This window comes from Dendrobates tinctorius, unplaced genomic scaffold (assembly GCF_039654945.1).
Source record: "Dendrobates tinctorius isolate UK_male_01 unplaced genomic scaffold, ASM3965494v1 ptg000072l, whole genome shotgun sequence".
Taxonomy (NCBI): Eukaryota; Metazoa; Chordata; class Amphibia; order Anura; family Dendrobatidae; genus Dendrobates; species Dendrobates tinctorius.
Window position 1 is genome coordinate 627928 of NW_027361740.1, and position 19701 is coordinate 647628.

Sequence of the window (19701 nt, forward strand, 5' to 3'; positions counted from 1 at the left end):
AGGTGAGATGCATGGAAAGCTGTTGGTCAGCTCCCAGATAAAGTTACATGTATTGGATGAACGAAGGCTTTCAGCATCCATGAAATAAGTCTTTAAAACTTAATTTTATTGTAAGACTCCTTAAAATCACATTACAAGTATATGGTACATGCTAAAAACACGTTCCTATGCATTTTGACCTTTTAGAGGAAACAGTCATTAATTTATTGCATACATCCTACATGCTAATTTTTATAGCTTTTAAGTTCTTGACAAAGTTTTCACACACTGCAGCAGGGATTTCGGCCAACTCCTCTACACAGATCTTCTCTAGATCATTCAGGTATCGGGGCTGTTGCTGGGCAACATTGAGTTTTAGATACCTCCAAAGATTTTCTATTGTGTTGAGGTCTGGAGACTGGCTAGGCCACTCCAGGACCTTGAAATGCTTATTACTGAGCCACTCCTTAGTTGCCCTGGCTTTGTGTTTCAGGTTATTGTCATGCTGGAAGACCCAGTCAATATCCATCTTCAATGTCCTTACTAAGGGAAGATGGTTGTGGGCCAAAATATTGTGATACATGACCCCATCCATCCTCCCTTCAATATGGTGCATACGTCCAGTCCCCTTTGTAGAAAAGCACCCCCAAAGTATGAAGTTTCCCCCACCATGCTTTATGGTTGGGACTTTGTTCTTGGGGTTGTACTCATCCTTCTTCCTTCAAACATGGCGAGTGGAGTTGACAACAAAAAGTTCTATTTTGGTCTCATCTGACCACATGACCTTTTCCCATGCCTCCTTTGGATCATCCAGATGGTCAATGGCGAACTTCAAACATACCTGGAGGTGTGCTGGCATGAGCAGGGGGGACCTTGCATGCCCTGTAGGATTTTAATCCATGACGGTGTAGTGTGTTACTAATGGTAATGTCTGAGACTATGGCCCCAGCTGTCTTCAAGTCATTGACCAGGTCCTCTTGTGTAGTTCTGGATTAATTCTTGACCTTTTTCAGAATCATTCTTACTCCACAAGACAAGATCCTGCAAGGAGCCACAGATCAAGGAAGATTGACATTCTTCCATTTTCTAATAATTGTGCCAATAATTATTACCTCCTCACCAATCTGGTTTTCTATGGTCTTGTAGCCCATCCTGACCTTTTGCAGGTCTACAATTTTGTCCCTGGTGTCTTTAGTCAGTATTTTTGTCTTGACCATAGTGGAGGGGTTAGAGTGTGATTGATTGAATGTGTGGACAGATGTCTTTTATACGGGTAACGAGTTCAAACAGGTGCAATTAATACAGGTAATGAGTGCAGAGTAGGAGGGCTTCTTAAAGAAAAACTTATAGATCTGTGAGAGCCAGATTCTTGCTGGTTGGTAGGTGATCACATTTATTTCATGCAATAAGATGCAATTTAGTTATTTAACCCCTATCTGCCATGAGATGTACTATCCCGTCCATGTGCCCTGGGACTTAATTCCCAGGGACAGGATAGTACGTCATAGCGATCAGCGGCGCTCACGTGGTGAGCGCCGCTGATCGCGGCCGGGTGTCAGCTGATTATCACAGCTGACACCCGGCACAATGTGTCAGGGGCGGTCTCGGACCACCTCCGACACGTTTACCCCTTGAACACCGCAATCAAACACGATCGCGGTGTACCGGGGGTTAAAGGGAAGCATCGGCAGGGAGGGGGCTCCCTCCGTGCTTCCCTGAGCCCCCCACGGCAGCGCAATGTGCAGCACTGCTGCGGGGGGCTCTTTCCCTACAGGCCCCCGGATCCAAGATGGCGACGGGGACCTTCGGGGCCTGTAGGGAGCTGACTTCCTCACTGCCTGCAAAGCGCAGGCATGAGGAAGTCTGCGTCTAAGCCTGTGACTGATCGCTGATCTGTCACAGTGATTTGTGATGTGACAGATCAGCGATCTGACACAGGACAGTGATGTCCCACCTGGGACAATATAATAAAGTTAAAAAAAAAAAAAAAAAGTGTAAAAATAATTTAAAAAAAAAAAAAAAAAAAAAAAAAAAAAATCGCTAAATAAATTAGTAAAAAAAAAATATTCCCCAATAAATTCATTTTTTGAAAATAATAAAAAAAAACAATAAAAGTACACATATTTGGTATCGCCGCGTCCGTAACGACCCGCCCCATTAGTTAACCCCTTTAGCGAACCCCTTAAAAAATAAAAATAAAAAACGAAGCAAAAAATAATGATTTATTATCATACCGCCGATCAAAAAGTGCAATAACGCGCGATCAAAAAGACGCATATAAATATCCATGGTACCGCTGAAAACGTCAGCTTGTCCCGCAAAAAACGAGCCGCCATACAACATCATCCGCAAAAAAATAAAAAAGTTATAGCTCACAGAATAAAGCAATGCAAAAATAATTATTTTTTATATAAAATAGTTTTCATTGCATAAAACCGACAAAACATAAAAAAAGACCTAAATGAGGTATCGCTGTAACCGTACTGACCCGAAGAATAAAACCGCTTTATCAATTTTACCGCACGCGGAACAGTGTAAACGCACCCCCCAAAAGAAATTAATGAAAAGCTGGTATTTGTTCATTCTGCGTCCCAAAAATCGGAATAAAAAGCGATCAAAAAATGTCACGTGCCCGAAAATGGTACCAATAAAAACGTCAACTCGTCCCGCAAAGAATAAGACCTCACATGACTCGGTGGGTCAAAATACAGAAAAATTATAGCTCTCAATATGTGGTGATGCAAAAACTATTTTTACAATAAAAAGCGTCTTTTAGCGTGTGACAGCTGCCAAAAATAAAAACTGCCATAAATAGTAAATTAAACCCCCCGTTATCACCCCCTTAGTTAGGGAAAAATAATAAAACTAAAAGAAAATGTATTTATTTCCATTTTCCCATTAGGGTTAGGGCTAGGGTTGAGATTAGGGTTAGGGGTGTGTTGGGGTTAGGGCTGGAGTTATAATTGGGGGTTTCCACTGTTTAGGCACATCAGGTGCTCTCCAATTGCAACATGGCGTCTGATCTCAATTCCAGCCAATTCTGCGTTGAAAAAGTCAAATGGTGCTCCTTCCCTTCCAAGCTCTGCCATGCGCCCAAACAGGGTTTTACCCCCACATATGGGGTATAAGCATACTCAGGACAAATTGGACAACAACTTTTGGGGTCCAATTTCTCCTGTTACCCTTAGGAAAATAAAAAAATTGGGGGCAAAAATATCATTTTTGTGGAAAAAAATGATTTTTTATTTTCACGCCCAGGCATTATAAACTTCTGTGAAGCCCTTGGGGGTTCAAAGTGCTCACCACACATCTAGATAAGTTCCTTAGGGGGTCTAGTTTCCAAAATGGGATCACTTGTGGGGGGTTTCCACTGTTTAGGTACGTCAGGGGCTCTCCAAAAGCAACATGACACCCGCAGACCATTCCATCAAAGTCTGCATTCCAAAACGTCACTACTTCCCTTCCGAGCCCCGACGTGTGTCCATACAGTAGTTTTCTCCCACATATGAGGTATCAGCGTACTCAGGACAAATTGGACAACAACTTTTGGGGTCCAATTTCTCCTTGTACCCTTGGGAAAATAAAAAAATTGGTGACTAAAAGATCATGTTTGTGGAAAAAATACGATTTTTTTATTTTCACGCCCGGGCGTTATAAACTTCTGTGAAGCACTGGGGGGTTCAAAGTGCTCACCACACATCTAGATAAGTTCCTTGGGGGGTCTAGTTTCCAAAATGGTGTCATTTGTGGGGGGTTTCTACTGTTTTGGTACATCAGGGGTTTTCCAATCGCGACATGGTGTCCGATCTCAATGCCAGCCAAAAACGTCAAATGGTGCTGCTTCCCTTCCGAGCTCTGCCATGCGTCCAAATAGTCATTTACATCCACATATGGGGTATCAGCGTACTCAGGACAAATTGCACAATAACTTTTAGGGTCCTGTTACCCTTGGGAAAATAAAAATTGGGGGTGAAAAGATCATTTTTGTGGAAAAAATATGATTTTTTAATTGTACCGCTGTACGTTATAAACTTCTGTGAAGCCATTGTGGGTTCAAAGTTCTCACCACATATCTAGATAAGTTCCTTGGGGGGGTCTAGTTTCCAAAATGGGGTCACTTGTGGGGGTTTCCACTGTTTAGGTACATCAGGGGCTCTCCAAACGCGACATGGCGTCCGATCTGAATTCCAGCCAATTTTGCATTGAAAAAGTCAAACGGCGCTCCTTCCCTTCTGATGTCTGCCATGCGCCAAAACAGTGGTCCCCCCCACATATCAGGTATCAGCAAACTCAGGACAAATTGCACAATAACTTTTGCAGTTCAATTTCTCCTGTTACCCTTGGTAAAATAAAAAAATTGAACCTGAAGTATTTTTTTTGTGAAAAAAAGTTAAATGTTCTTTTTTTTTTTAAATATTCAAAAAATTCCTGTGACGCACATAAAGGGTTAATAAACTTCTTGAATGTGGTTTTTAGCACCATAAGGGGTGCAGTTTTTAGAATGGTGTCACTTTTGGGTATTTTCTATCATATAGACCCCTCAAAGTGGCTTCAAATGTGATGTGGTCCGTAAAAATAAAATGGTGTTGGAAAAATGAGAAATCGCTGGTCAATTTTTAACCCTTATAACTTCCTAACAAAAAAGAATTTTGGTTCCAAAATTGTGCTGATGTAAAGTAAACATGTGGGAAATATTACTTATCAAGTTTTTTGTGTGCCGTATCTCTGTGATTTAAGGGCATACAAATTCAAAGTTGTAAAATTGCAAAACTTTCACCAAATTTCCGTTTTTTTCACAAATAAATGCAAATTATATGAATGAAATTTTACCACTATCATGAAGTACAATATGTCACGAGAAAACAATGTCAAAATCACCGGGATCCATGGAAGCGTTTCAGAGTTATTACCTCATAAAGGGACAGTGGTCAGAATTGTAAAAATTGGCCCGGTCATGAACGTGCAAACCACCCTTGGGGCTTAAGGGGTTAACAATGTGATGTTCCAGATTTTATTTCTTTATTTTTAAATTCTGTCTCTCAGTTGAAGTGTACTTACAAAAATTACAGACCTCTCCATTCTTTGTAGGTGGGAAAACTTGCAAAATCAGCAGCATATCAAATACAGTGGGGAAAATAAGTATGTTTATAGGTCCACACACCCTGTTAAAATTTGATCTTTGTTGACTGTTAAAATATACAAAATGTTAATAAAAATTTTGGAAAACAAAAATTTGATCTTTGTAATGTAAAAAAAAATTCAGACCAAGAATCATTTCAGAACTTGTTCTACCTTGGGGTCATTCATTATCTGTACACATCTATTGAGAAAAAATCTGAACTAATTTTGAGATGGAGAATAAAATTAAGAATTAAAAAAATGTGATGGCATAATAGTGAACACCCTGTAATATTTGGGGATGTGTCTCTTCAGACTTACCCATCATTCAGAGAGATTATGATGTTTAGCTGATCTAGCAGGATTTCTCTGACCTTTTCTTAATTGAATATTAAAGCAAAAGTCATGGTCTGTAAACCGCTTACAACACAACAGAAGGATTGTTGAAGTTGTCTGGACAAGGGTAAGGATTAATTCAAAAGCATTAAATACATCATGGAAACACTGAAGACTCATCAAGAAGTGGCTTAATTTTGGCACAACAGCGACATTACCTAGAACTGGGCATCCCTAAATTTTATGAAAAGACAAGAAGAAAATTGGTCCATGCTAATGCCAAGAGGCCTACAGCAACATTAAAGCAGCTTCAGGAATTTCTGGCAAGTACTGGCTGTGTATTGTTTGTGACAACAATCACCCTTATTCATCATACTAGATGGAGGCCCGATGCGATAGCATCGGGAGGGCGATAATGTCATGTGGTCACCCACCTATCCACTCTCTCTTTCCCCATGTGCTGATTTCTCCCATCTGTGCGCTCTTCTTTGACCTGTCTATCCCAAATGATGGTACAAACAGAGGGGAGAAGAGACAGAGGGGGTGATAATCAGATTATTCACTTGTCATCATATACTTGTTCTAGATAGGTGTCTTTCTTTTGTCCGAACCACCAGATTTGATGCCTTTGAAAGGATAAATGATATTTATTTACACGGAAATTAAAATGGAAAAAATTTTTTGCCCTTAACCCCTTTACCCCCAAGGGTAGTTTGCACGTTAATGACTGGGCCAATTTTTACAATTCTGACCACTGTCCCTTCATGAGGTAATAACTCAAACGCTTCAATGGATCCCGGTGATTCTGACACTGTTTTCTCGTGACATATTGTACTTCATGTCAGTGGTAAAATTTCATTCAAATAACTTGTGTTTGTGAAAAAAACGGAAATTTGGCGAAAATGTTGAAAATTTTGCAATTTTCCAACTTTGAATTTTTATGCCCTTAAATCACAGAGATATGGCACACAAAATACTTAGTAAGTAACATTTCACATATGTTTACTTTACATCAGCACAATATTGGAACAAAATTTTTTTTTTGTTAGGAAGTTATAAGGGTTAAAAGTTGACCAGCGATTTCTCATTTTTCCAACACCATTTTATTTTTACGGACCACATCACAACATTTGAAGTCACTTCGAGGGGTCTATATGATAGAAAATACCCAAAAGTGATACCATTCTAAAAACTGCACCCCTCAAGGTGTTCAAAACCACATTCAAGAAGTTTATTAACCCTTCAGGTGATTCACGGGAATTTTTTGAATGTTTAAAAAAAAAATGAACATTTAACTTTTTTTCACAAAAAAATTACTTCAGGTCCAATTTTTTTTATTTTACCAAGGGTAACAGGAGAAATTGGACTGCAAAAGTTATTGTGCAATTTGTCCTGAGTACGCTGATACCTGATATGTGGGGCGGAACCACTGTTTCGGCGCATGGCAGAGCTCAGAAGTACAGTTTTAAAAGGCTGACTCACCAAAACCCTGACTAATGCAATAGCAGGATGCAGTAGACCTCCATTGATAAAGGCTGGGGCAGCACAGGTGCAAACCACTGATCACAACAGCCAGTAACCCAAGAGGGTCTGGCTGCCTAGTGGAAAAAAATGCACACAAATAAGGCTTGCATAGGACATCAGTCGCACAGATAAGTGTGGTGCAGTGTGTCTGAACAGCCTATTAATGACGCCCAGGGGCGTATCTAGGGGGGGGCAGCCGGGGCAGTTGCCCCGGGCGCAGCCAGCAGGGGGCGCAGTCGGGCCGCCTAATGCAGCGGTCCGCAGTGTCCTCCCTGGCGGCTGCGTTCTGCCGCCCCCCTGGCCTGGGAGTCGGCGGTTCTCTGTGTCAGCTGTCAAGAGAAGGTGCGCGTGCCGGCTCCCAGGGAACAATTGTACTGGCGTCTGTATAGACGCCAGTACAATTGCAGCTCTGACCGCCGGGCCAGAGCGACGTCAGCAGCGTTACATGTCATGTGATCACGCTGCTGACGTCACTCCCCGGCGCCCAGAGTGCTCAGTGAACGCTCAGCGCTGGTGGTAAGTGTGCTCCAATGTGGAGCTGAAGAAACCACCGAAGATGGGGGGGTGTTAATGTGTGGCGATGGGGTTAATGTGTAGTGGGGTTAATGAGTGGGGATGGGGTTAATGCGTGGGGGGTTAATGAATGGAGATGAGGTTAATGTGGGGATGGGGTTAATGAGTGGGGATGGGGGTTACTGTGTGTGGGGGTTAAAGAGTGGGGGGTTAAAGAGTGGGGGGGTTAATGAGTGGGGATGGGGGTTACTGTGTGGGGGGGTTAAAGAGTGGGGGGTTAATGAGTGGGGATGGGGGTTACTGTGTGTGGGGGTTAAAGAGTGGGGGGTTAATGAGTGGGGATGGGGGTTACTGTGTGTGGGGGTTAAAGAGCGGGGGGTTAATGAGTGGGGATGGGGGTTACTGTGTGGGGGGTTAAAGAGTGGGGGGTTAATGAGTGGGGATGGGGGTTACTGTGTGTGGGGGTTAAAGAGTGGGGATGGGGGTTACTGTGTGGGGGGGTTAAAGAGTGGGGGTTAGAGTGGGGATGGGGGTTACTGTGTGTGGGGGTTAAAGAGTGGGGGGTTAATGAGTGGGGATGGGGGTTACTGTGTGTGGGGGTTAAAGAGTGGGGATGGGGGTTACTGTGTGGGGGGGTTAAAGAGTGGGGGTTAGAGTGGGGATGGGGGTTACTGTGTGTGGGGGTTAAAGAGTGGGGGGTTAATGAGTGGGGATGGGGGTTACTGTGTGTGGGGGTTAAAGAGCGGGGGGTTAATGAGTGGGGATGGGGGTTACTGTGTGGGGGGTTAAAGAGTGGGGGGTTAATGAGTGGGGATGGGGGTTACTGTGTGTGGGGGTTAAAGAGTGGGGGGTTAATGAGTGGGGATGGGGGTTACTGTGTGGGGGGGTTAAAGAGTGGGGGTTAGAGTGGGGATGGGGGTTACTGTGTGTGGGGGTTAAAGAGCGGGGGGTTAATGAGTGGGGATGGGGGTTACTGTGTGGGGGGGTTAAAGAGTGGGGGGTTAAAGAATGGGGATGGGTTAATGGATGGGGTTAATGTGTGGGGATGGGGGTTAATGAGTGGGGGGTTAATGAGTGGGGATGGGGGTTACTGTGTGGGGGGGTTAAAGAGTGGGGATGGGGGTTACTGTGTGGGGGGTTAATGTGGGGATGGGGGTTAATGTGGGGATGGGGGTTAATGTGTGGGGATGGGGGTTATTGAGTGGGGGGTTAATGAGTGGGGATGGGGGTTATTGAGTGGGGATGGAATTAATGTCTGGGGCGTTAATGAGTGGGGATGGGGGTTAATGTGTGGGGGATTTGGAGTGGGGGGGTACATAATGTGTTGGGGGATTTGGGAGTATGGATGGGGGGTTAATGAGTGGGGATGGAATTAATGAGTGGGGATGGGGGTTATTGTTTGGGGGTTAATATGTGGGGGATTTGGAGTGGGGGTACATAATGTGTGGGGGGGATTTGGGAGTGAGGATGGGGGTTATTTAATGTGTGAGGGATTTGAAGTGGGGATGGGGGTTAATGAGTGGGGATGGGGTTAATGTGTGGGGGTACATAATGTGTGGGGGGATTTGGGAGTGGGGATGGGGGTTATTTAATGTGTGTGAGGGATTTGGAGTGTGGATGGGGGGTTACTTAATGTGTCTGAGGGATTTGGAGTGTGGATGGGGGGGATTTGAGGACACAGTATGTATGAGGAAACAGTATGGGGGTTGGGTGCAGACAGTATGGGGAGCGAACGGGTTAATGTATGTGGACACAGTATGGGGAGTCGGGGGTATGTGTGAGCAGACAGTATAGAGAGTGAGGGGGTAAATATATGATGAGACAGTATGGTGAACAGAGGGATGTTAGAGGAGGGAGGGGAATAGTGTGAGGCGACAGTATATTGCAGATATTTTTATTTAGGAGCATTATAATGACACTTCTATCTTTAAGGGCATCGTGTGGAGATTTGCTGCAGAAGATCGGAGAAGATGGAAGTCTGCAGAGACGAGATGTGGATGAGAAAACTTATCATGGGGTCTGGACAAGAAGAAGAAAAGGAGACAGACTGCAGAGACGACGTCATCTATGAGGTACTTGGAAGTAAATATTATTTGTGATACTGACTAATTCTCATGTTTTTATTTGTTAGGAACATTAAAGGGGTTCTCCAGGTTTGTACGGAGTCTGCAGTCATTTTATATGACTGCAGACTTCTGAATTCTCACAGTGCTCTCTGAACGTTGTCAGGATTCTCTCGTGCCGGTAATTTACATACATGCGGTCACATGCTGACTAGACGTGTGTGGCCTCACTCAATGAATATGAACGGAGCGAGGCCGGGCACGTCTAGTCGGAATGTGGCCAGAAGTATATAAATCACATACTTGTGCTGACATGACTGTACATCAGCAAGGGAGAATCCTAAAAGTGTGCAGTGCATTCGTTGTGAGAATTCAGAAGCTGCAATGTCAGGATTCAGCTCTGCAGGTTCCAGTAGTCATCACATGGACACTTCACTCATATGCGATTTTCATACTTGACAACGAGTTTCTCTTCCTGCTTACAGTTTTTTACTGAACATTGAGAGCATTAGGGAGAGCAGCTCGTGGGTACATGGCTAAGTGTGCAAGTCACATATGTACTTGGTGTGGGGGGGGGCCGAACCAAATTCTTGCCCTGGGTGCCAGGAAGCCTAGATACGCCTCTGATGACGCCCATAGTATTAGCAGGCGGGCTGCTCAGCACTGTATATATGCATCACACAGATAAAACCAAGCCAACATGAAGAGGTCTAGCTGCATCCTGCAAAAATGATAATAAGTGCAAAAAGATGTGCGCTGTTCAGATTTAGTGTTAGGGACTCACAAAATTTGGGGACCCTTGACATTGGGTTGTAAGCTAATCTGCTTTGGCCAAAATAGAAACTAATACTCCATATCTTTTAATCTTTTATCTTTATATTTTCAATATATTTCTTTTGAGTACTGCAACGTTCTTTGCCATTCAGAATGTTTCCATATTTATGGCTGAGACGCATTTGCTTCTTTTTATGGTGAACATGCATTTTTGTTGCTGTTTATGGATTATTATATCCTGATGTACTCTGAATTCACTTCTTGCTAGACTTTCATGTGATTATTTAACAAACCTAGTGGGGTATAACTTAACATTTGTGATATGTGAAAAGGCAATACTTTAGTGCTTTCTATGAAGCGGTGTGTGTATCTTTGATCTATGTGTTGATTTGTTTTCTTGGATTCTCTGTGTTGATGGAGACAATGATATGTCTCATTGATGTATAGCAATTGCTGGGATGGGTCTCCGTGTACATGTTTTTTAGGTACAGCTTTTTTTATATACAGTAATTTGGAGACAACCATTTCTTGTGGGTAGGTATTTACCCTATTGTCTGTCTCTGCATACTTTTTTGCAGCATGTCAGTATTTTTGACTTCAAGAAGTCATTTCTGCTGCATTTTTCAATATTTTTTACTCCGAGACAAGCCTACAACACTTTTGTAATATTAGCATTGTTTACTTTGAGATAAGTTTACAGCACAATAGCACTTTAAGATTTGCTAATGAGACAATCTGAGTTTCCCCACTAGGCAACTTTTCCGGTTATTTAAAGGTGTGTGTGTAGGGTGTCCTAGGGTCCCTAGGGCTACTGACGTTGAGCTGGGGCGCCACATCGTCAACAACTAGGATGCCAACCTCCGCAGTAAGGTAGGATCAGTGCTAGGGCCCACAAGGGTGAGACTAGCTCCCCTTTTCTTCAATTGGGTATCTATTTAGATTTTTGTGGATAAGCTATTGTCTGATCCTTACACTCTTGTTTTTGAATTCTGATATTTTAATCATTGAATTAAAAGGTATTTTTAATGGTCTTTTTTCTATTTGGTCTATCTACCTGTCTGCCCCATGTGCTATCTCCCTTGTCTGCTGTCTCTCTCCTTCCTGTGCTTTGTTTTCCTCTCATGTGCTGTCCCATTTGAGCAGTCTCCCCAGTCGTCGGTCTCTCTCACCCCTGTGCTTTCTTTCTCCCCATCTGCTGTCTTCTCCTCATGTCATCTCTTTTTTGACCTGTGTACCCCATGTGCTCTCCCCCCTTGTCTACTCTCTCTCTCTCTCTCCACCACTGAGCTGTCTTCTTCCCTCATGTATTCTCTCGTTTCATCTTTGTGCAGACAGATAGCGGTGGTCACATTAAAACTACGCATGCGCTCCTCCTGTACAAAGATGGCGGCGGCCAGTAAATCATTCAGCTGATCCCGGCAGCGGCGTGTTTGCGACGGTGTTTCGCTGGTGGTACCGCGCAAGAGTATGGCATATACAGTGTTTGTGTGTGTGTGGTGCGTACGGCACATACAGAATGTGAGTGTGTGTGTGTGTGTGTGTGTGTGTGTGTGAGAGACACCCACCACTTGGGTGTCCCAATATGGCGGTTGGTGAACTTCCGCCGCTTGGAATTCTGGGATTCGGACACATCTGGATAGACACATCTGGATGGAACAGGATGTGAAGACATTACAAGGTAAGTATATAGTAGTTGCCTTGTCTGTGGGTAGGGTGGCAAGATGCAAGAAAGAAAAATCCAATTTTGGCTGTGTTTGCCAAAACCTACATAAAGTCTGCCAAAACATGTAGGAAAATGTGCTACGGTCTGATGAGACCAAGGTTGAACTGTCTGATTAAATTAAAAAAAAAAAAAAAAATATTATATATGTCTGGTGCAAAAGCCAGCATTGCACCTCAGCAAAACATCATTATTCCCACAATGAAACATGGTGGAGGCAGCATTATGCTTTGAAGTTGCTTTTCAACAGCTGGAACTGCTGCTTTAATCAAGGTGGCGGGAATAGCTGGACAGTGCTACAGAATGCTGGTGCCATATACAATAACCCCTTTGAGACATGTGTCCAGATGCCAGTCATGTTATACAGCTGGCACCTGTTTCTAACAGCAGCGATATGAGCTTTTCTGTTTAACCACTTTAAATGATTCTGTCAGAGATTGACAGCAGTATTTAAAGTGTGGTGATCTAGATGGAAAATTTGTTTAGGCACCCGTACTACCCTTCAACTGGGTGATCATAGGAGGTCAATGAATTGTGGTTGCAGTAGGTGATCTATTAAATACCTCTGTCGTTGCCCTCTGAAGCCCACCCACAAGCATAAAATTCTAAACAATTATTAAACCGCCATATAAAAATTAACCAATTTAGTTAAAACCGTAAAGAAATGAAGAAACTGAAATACTACAGTATTTGGTCACTGCAGGTCCCACAAAATGCAATGACAAACAATGAAAATGTTATATAGAAAACTAATGCTGCCAATAAGAACTGGACAGAAAAATTAAAGTTATGAGTCTCAAAAAATGGTGACAACGTTATACGCACACACGGACAAACACATTCTTTAATTCATCATGAACAAGGACTTTTGACATCAGAAGTCATATTTCGTGTACTTCACGCTATGTAGTGTATTTTGCATTATGTCCATGCAATCTAATATACATTGGCATGACGACACGTCAATCGAAGACACGTGTTCGTGAACATGTATTGGGGATACAGGCGGCAGGCGGCCATGATGACCCAACCACACTTAGGACGTTACCGTGGCATTTTAAGCTCAAACACGGATGTGATGGTTCTTTGCTATGTGTCCATGGCATTGACATTATCGATCCGGGGGTCCGTGGTGGCAATATAACTCAAACGCTCACACAACGTGAAACACGCTGGATTTGGTCTCTGGATACTGTTCACCCAAAGGGGTTAAACGAGGCTATTAGGTTTGCTCCATTTTGATAGCGGCATCTACCATCGAATATGACCATATTGACCAGTGGCTGTTGTTTTTATTTTTGGTTTTAACTCTCCTTTTTAATTTTTTGAGTTCTCTACCGTCATTTCTGTGCACCAACTGCGTTATTTCTGGATTTCTTTGGAAGTATGCGTGGTCATCTCAACAGTGCTATGGACTATTAACATATGAAGATAACAGTAGCTGCCATGCCATATCATGCGAAGAAATCAGCGAATATTTTGATGTACTATTGTACTTTATACTATTCTGTTATGTCTCATATATGTATTTTTTCTGCTGATTTGCATATTTAACTTGATATTTATCATCTTTTTATAAGATTTTTTGACAATATAATCTCCAGTAGTCCTTCATATGCCTGTTCTCTAGTATTTGTGCTTGTTCCAATGTTAATATCGTAGCATAAATGATGCTTTCGTATATCTATTGCAAATATCCTTTTAGGTGTATATCATCCTTCTGGATGTCATTCTATGAGATATTCTATATAGGCATATTGGCTAATGAATTTATTTTTGCTGGTGCGTTATTCCATGCTTTCTTTATTCCCCTATATTTTGTAATAGAGCTGTGGGTTTTCTATTTCAATAGTATCAGTATTCAAAAAATTTTATTATATGACCAGTTTTGTGATATGCAGGTTTGTCCATCTTTTCCTGTGTCCTGTATTCATTTGAACCTCGCTTCTTTAGCGCTCCGCGTCCGCCCAGCACGCGCGCTCGCTCCTGGTTTCCTCACGCTGGGTGGCTCTTGGCGTCTTCCAGTTGTCCTGGTGATGAGTCACATGATTGTGACGTCACTGGACGCTTGACGCCGCCGCCTGTTATGGTCTCTGGGGCGACGGGCGCGTCATCGGTGGTGGGTGCGGTGTCGGTAATGACTCACAATAGGGAGGAGTATTCAGTGATATCCTGTTTACAGTCACTATGGCAACGCGCGTGTCATTATGGGTGGACGAGGCGCAGGCTGTGACTCATTCTGTGGTCATTGTTATTGCTGCATCTTTTACTTGCATTTTTGATGGCGTATTTTAATAAAAACAAAGTGCTGTCTGCTGACAGTGTCTCCTTCTCCTCCTATTTAGTGTTTAGTTGCATTTACATGCATTAATTACAGTATTTTGTGATAGTCTATTCCCTATTTGGATGTCACCATGGTGATAAGCGCCATCTTGTGTGAGGCACTATTGTTATATATGATACTGGCTTGATTTGTCACATGCGTTTGACTCAGTTTGATTGGTAGATTAACGCCACCTTGTGTGAGGTACTATTGTCAATTATATGCTATAGGCCTGATTTGTCACATGCTTTTGATTTACAGTCTGATTGGTAGATTCTCTTTTTAAATACCTTTCACTTCCTACTTCTCCTTATCCCTTGAGAAAGGCCATCTGTCGAAACGTGCGTTGGGAGGGGGCATGCCTGGGGTGGACCTTCACTTTCTATACTGACAGGTAAAATACTTTTTGCTATGTGATTGTATACATCTATTTGTACCCTGTCTGGTATTATTACTTTAATGTGGGATAGGTGCAATATACTTACCATCATGTCAGCCCATTAATGTTGATGCTATCTCTAATCCCTTGGTCTATACACCCTAAAGTATGCTCCATTTTTCAGCCTATGTGCTCTTATGGTCATTCTGGCACAATTCCCATTTTTCCTGTTTCCTGTATATTTAATACAATTATTTTACAGATTTTCAAATAATTTTTTGTCTTTGGACTTTATTTGATCGTATTTTTTCTGTGATTTTTGAACATTAAACACACACCCACATATATTATACAGTACGCGTGATTGAATGAAATTCTAATGTAGCATTACACCCAAAACTGGCAACTAATTCACAGGTATCCAAACTCAAAATACAGCTAAATAAACACTCAAAATAAACATTCATATTAGCTATTACCTTGAAAGGGGGGCTGGAATCACTAGGTCTAGCAGAAAAATCAAAAGATATGATAAGATCAACTCCTCGCTGAGGCCTTAGGATTATAGGGTATGGAAGATTAAATGTTAAACCACTGTCAACAATGTGTATTTTCTTGCTTTTTACATCCAGAGGTTCATAGATCTGTTCAAACTCATCAGGATCTGTAATAAATTTGCACATATTTAGCTAATAGTTACAAATCTTATTAACAGGTTTAATTAAATATAAAAATTAGATGACACAAAAGGACCACATCTCAAAAAAGACAAAACAAAAATAAAAAAATGGAATGGTAGATAAAGCCTATTATGATACTGATACCAATTCAGTATTTGAGTTTCATTTCCCCAATCACCAGTAACGTATGTTCAGTGCATGCATGAAAATACTTACTGGTCGCCCATCTTCTGCCACTTCCAGCCCTGCTCAGGTTCTCCCCTGTATCATATGATTGCAGTTTTGACCTGCCAGGTCACACAGTGTTTCTGCATAGACTGGAAGCCACTATCTCAGTCAATGAGTCTTCATTCCTTTCTTAGAACAAGGTTCTCACAGACTTGCATCAACAGCTCTCTTTTGTTGGCTTGCACAATGGACTGTAGTCATCTCATGCAGGAAGGGGTCTGGAGCAGGGCTGGAAGCGGCAGAAGATCGTGACCGGAAAGTATTTTGCTGTACATTGAACATACATTACTGATAGCAAAGGTAGGGGGAAATAGACACTGGAATTGTACTTAATGGCTTAGTTGAACTCCTTTAATGCATTTTGTATCTTTTTTTGATTAATGTTTTCTGTACAGTGCCTGGTAGACATTTTGTGGAAAACAAATCACAGAAAGTTCTGTAGTGGCATCGAGTCTGCAACAATTCTGCATCTTTTCTTTGAACTCTGTAGTGCTGTTCCTCTATTATTCTTCCTAAACTGGAGCTAGCTGGCAATTTTTGGCCCAGGGGCAAGACTAAAAGCACTGGCCCATGAGTGGCACGGCCCTCCCTATAGGGTTAGGTCTCAGTAGCACTCTGTTAGAAATGAATCACAAATGGTGTATTTATTATGTTACTGGAGCACCATCTCAGCAAAATTATGCAGACACTAAAAATAATCAGACAAAATGCCCTTGATTTCTCATTTTACATCGACAGATTCTTTGATTTGAGACACACCTATTGCAATCACTCAGACCCTGGCAGTAATGACCTCCACCATAGTATAATAATTAGCCAATCCCTGAATATACATGAATTACATATATATGAACAAGTTAACAAGGGCATGTACCTACACAGTCAGACACTGGAAGAGGTAACCGCAGTGTTAGTCTTTATAGCGACACTCCAGCAACTGCTAATACCCAGCATAACATTTAGGGCTCATACACATCTGCGAGGAAAAAAAAGGACCGATTTCCAGACCGAAAAAACGAATGAGTGCCATGCGAGTGTCATATGAGTGCAATGTGATATCTGTGCGATTTTTAAACGGAACATCCGTGTGACATGAGTATACAATCCGTATGCAATGCGATTTTAACATGAGCTGTACATACAACAGTTCTCTGTCCTTTACATGTCGTTTTAAAAAAAATTCTTCGAAACACACTATATATATATATATATATATATATATATATATATATATATATATATATATATATACACACACACACACATATATATACATATACACACACATACAGTATATGCAGTAGATATACATACAAGTCAATGACAAATACAATTAGTATAGTGGTTGTGCAAAATTATGGACATGTATTTAATTAATAAATGATTATTTCATGGAAAAAATGGTGTGGGGTCCCTCTATGATTTATAGCCAGCAATAGCTATGCAGACAGCTGAGAGCTGATATTTATAGCATAGGAAGGGGCCATGGATAGTGCCCCCCCACTCGGCTACAAACAACAGCTCTCAGCCGCCCCAGAAAAGGTGCATCTATAAGATGCACCAATTCTGGCACTTAGCCTTGCTCTTCCCACTGCCGTGTAGCAGTGGCATATGGGGTAATAGTTGGGGTGTTGATGTCACCTTTGTGACATCAGTCCCCGAGGTTAGTAATGAAGATGCATCAATTAGACACTCCCATTACTAACTCCATATAGTCAAATAGTAAATAAAACACACACACCCCTTTAAAAATCCTTTATTTGAAATAAACACACAGACTTCATTATTTTTCTTAATTAAACCATACTTACAACCTCTGTTAATTCCCAGAAACCCTGGTTATCTTGTAAGAAGCATAAAATAATAAACCAACAATATACCATACCTGTCCAACGTCCTGTCCCACATCGTAATCCATATCTGGGGGATATACAGTTTGCAGCCAGGACGGTGCTAAGATGCGACCGTCCCGGCTGCAAACTACTGGTAAATGAATGAGATGCTGCCAGTGTAGACTCAGTGACGTCGCTGAGTCTGCGCTCCCTCACTGCTTGAACTGCAATGAACTCTTGAGCATGGGAAAATGTCAGTTGATTTTCCCATGCTCAAGAGTAGAGATGATCGACTTTTCCTTTTTTCGGGTCAAGTTGGGTTTCATGAAACCCGACTTTCACAAAAGTCGGGTCGAACGAAATCGGCCGACTATAGGGAAAAGTCGGAGGCCAACTGAAACATGAAACCCAATGCAAGTCAATGGGGAAGCAAAGTCGGCAGGGAGTGGAGGACAGTAAACACACCTACAGTGCCCATTTCAATGCCAAAAACATCAATTCTTATTACTGAAGCTTGTCAACCTTAATTTACTTCATAATAGTTACGCATTGAAAACTGGGGGTTATTTGGCTAAAGTTGTAGGGGGGTAGGGCTGGCTCCAGGTTTTCGTGTGCCCTGGGCCAAAGAGTGTCAATGCGCCCCTTTAACACATACCACAACTCCTGATGCTCCGATACGGCACAGAAATATAGGTATAGTACAATGACAAATACTTCACTGCTTATATGACATGACTGATGTATTTTAAATTGTACAATAGCTCAAAAAAAGGACAATATATTACTCCATACAGTATTATGGCCACCACATTGTGCGCCATACAGAATAATGAGCCCCATATATTTCTCCATACAGAATAATTGGTCACTCACATATAATGCTCCATACAGTATATAATGAGCTCCACATAATGCTCCAGTATATGATGGGCCTCATGGATGATGCTCCAGTGTATGATGGGCCCTAATAATGCTCCATATATAATGGGCCCCATTTCTAATGCTCCAGTGTATCATGTGCCCCATAGATGCTGGTCCAGTGTCTGATCTGCCCCATTTATAATGCTCCAGTATATGATGAGCCTCATGGATGATGCTCCAGTGTAATATAGGCCCTAATAATGCTCCATATATAATGGGCCTCATTTCTAATGCTCCAGTGTATAATAGGCCCCGTAAATGCTGCTCCAGTGTCTGATGTCCCCAATTTGGAATGCTCCAGTATCTGATGGTCCCCATGGACAATGCTCCAGTGTGTTATGGGCCCAAATAATGCTCCATATATAATGGGCTCCATTTCTAATGCTCCAGTGTATAATAGGCCCCGTAAATGCTGTTCCAGTGTCTGATGTCCCCAATCTGGAATGCTCCAGTATATGATGGGCCTCATGGATGATGCTCTAGTGTATGATGGGCCCTAATAATGCTCCATATATAATGGGCCCCATTTCTAATGCTCCAGTGTATAATGGGCCTCGTAAATGCTGCTCCAGTGTCTGATGTCCCCCATTTGGAATGCTCCAGTATATGATGGGCCCCATTTTTAATTAACCCAGGCATGGTATGTGAAAAGAGCTCCATGGAGTAATCTGAAGTGTGTGCTGCCGCATCCTTCACTTTTGGGGCGGGTGAAGGATACAAGGAAAGGGGTTGCTCCTGACCAGAAGCCTGCACTTACGACTCAGTGCTTGCATTTTTTTAAACTTCAGAAGAGGAGGTGATAGATCTGGAGGCCGTTTTAGCAATGTAAGGCAAAAACAGTTCCTGATGCTCCGGCTTTAAAAGCAGTCTACCTACTCCCAGAAAACGGAGCCTTACAGGCCTTCCACAGCTACACCATGACGCAGGCTCAACACCTCCTGCCTTAGCTGCTATTGTGTTTTTGGCACTACCAGTAGATGTACCACCACCAGTACCAGGTGGCCCCCCCACTCCCACGTCCGCTTCCACCATACTTCCTCATGTTTTGGAAAATGGACCCAAAATACCAGAAGATATATGGTACTGTGTCAGAAGCGTACAGCTCTATACAGTCTAGGGATAACAGTAAATCTACGGATATATTTCAAGAGTCATACACAGACGCTCACAGGCTCAGTATGGATTAACCAATAAAATAAAAAGTTGAAAAAGGGTACAGTATCACCAGATACAAGGTATATATAGCATAGTGTAAACATTCTGAATCTCCATATACATTTCAGGTGGCAGACACAAACACTCTCAGGCCCA

At 42.3% G+C, this 19701-nt stretch overlaps 1 protein-coding gene across 4 annotated transcripts in view; it reads right to left on the minus strand.

Moving 5' to 3' along the window:
• The window catches only part of PLA2G4A (phospholipase A2 group IVA), a 320423-nt gene that overhangs the window by 39392 nt on the left and 261330 nt on the right, over window positions 1–19701 (minus strand). For all 4 annotated transcript variants that reach the window (XM_073582532.1, XM_073582533.1, XM_073582535.1 and 1 more), the window contains one exon: window positions 15209–15393. In XM_073582532.1, the coding sequence (XP_073438633.1) occupies window positions 15209–15393 (185 nt within the window). The remainder of the gene's footprint in view (window positions 1–15208; window positions 15394–19701) is intronic.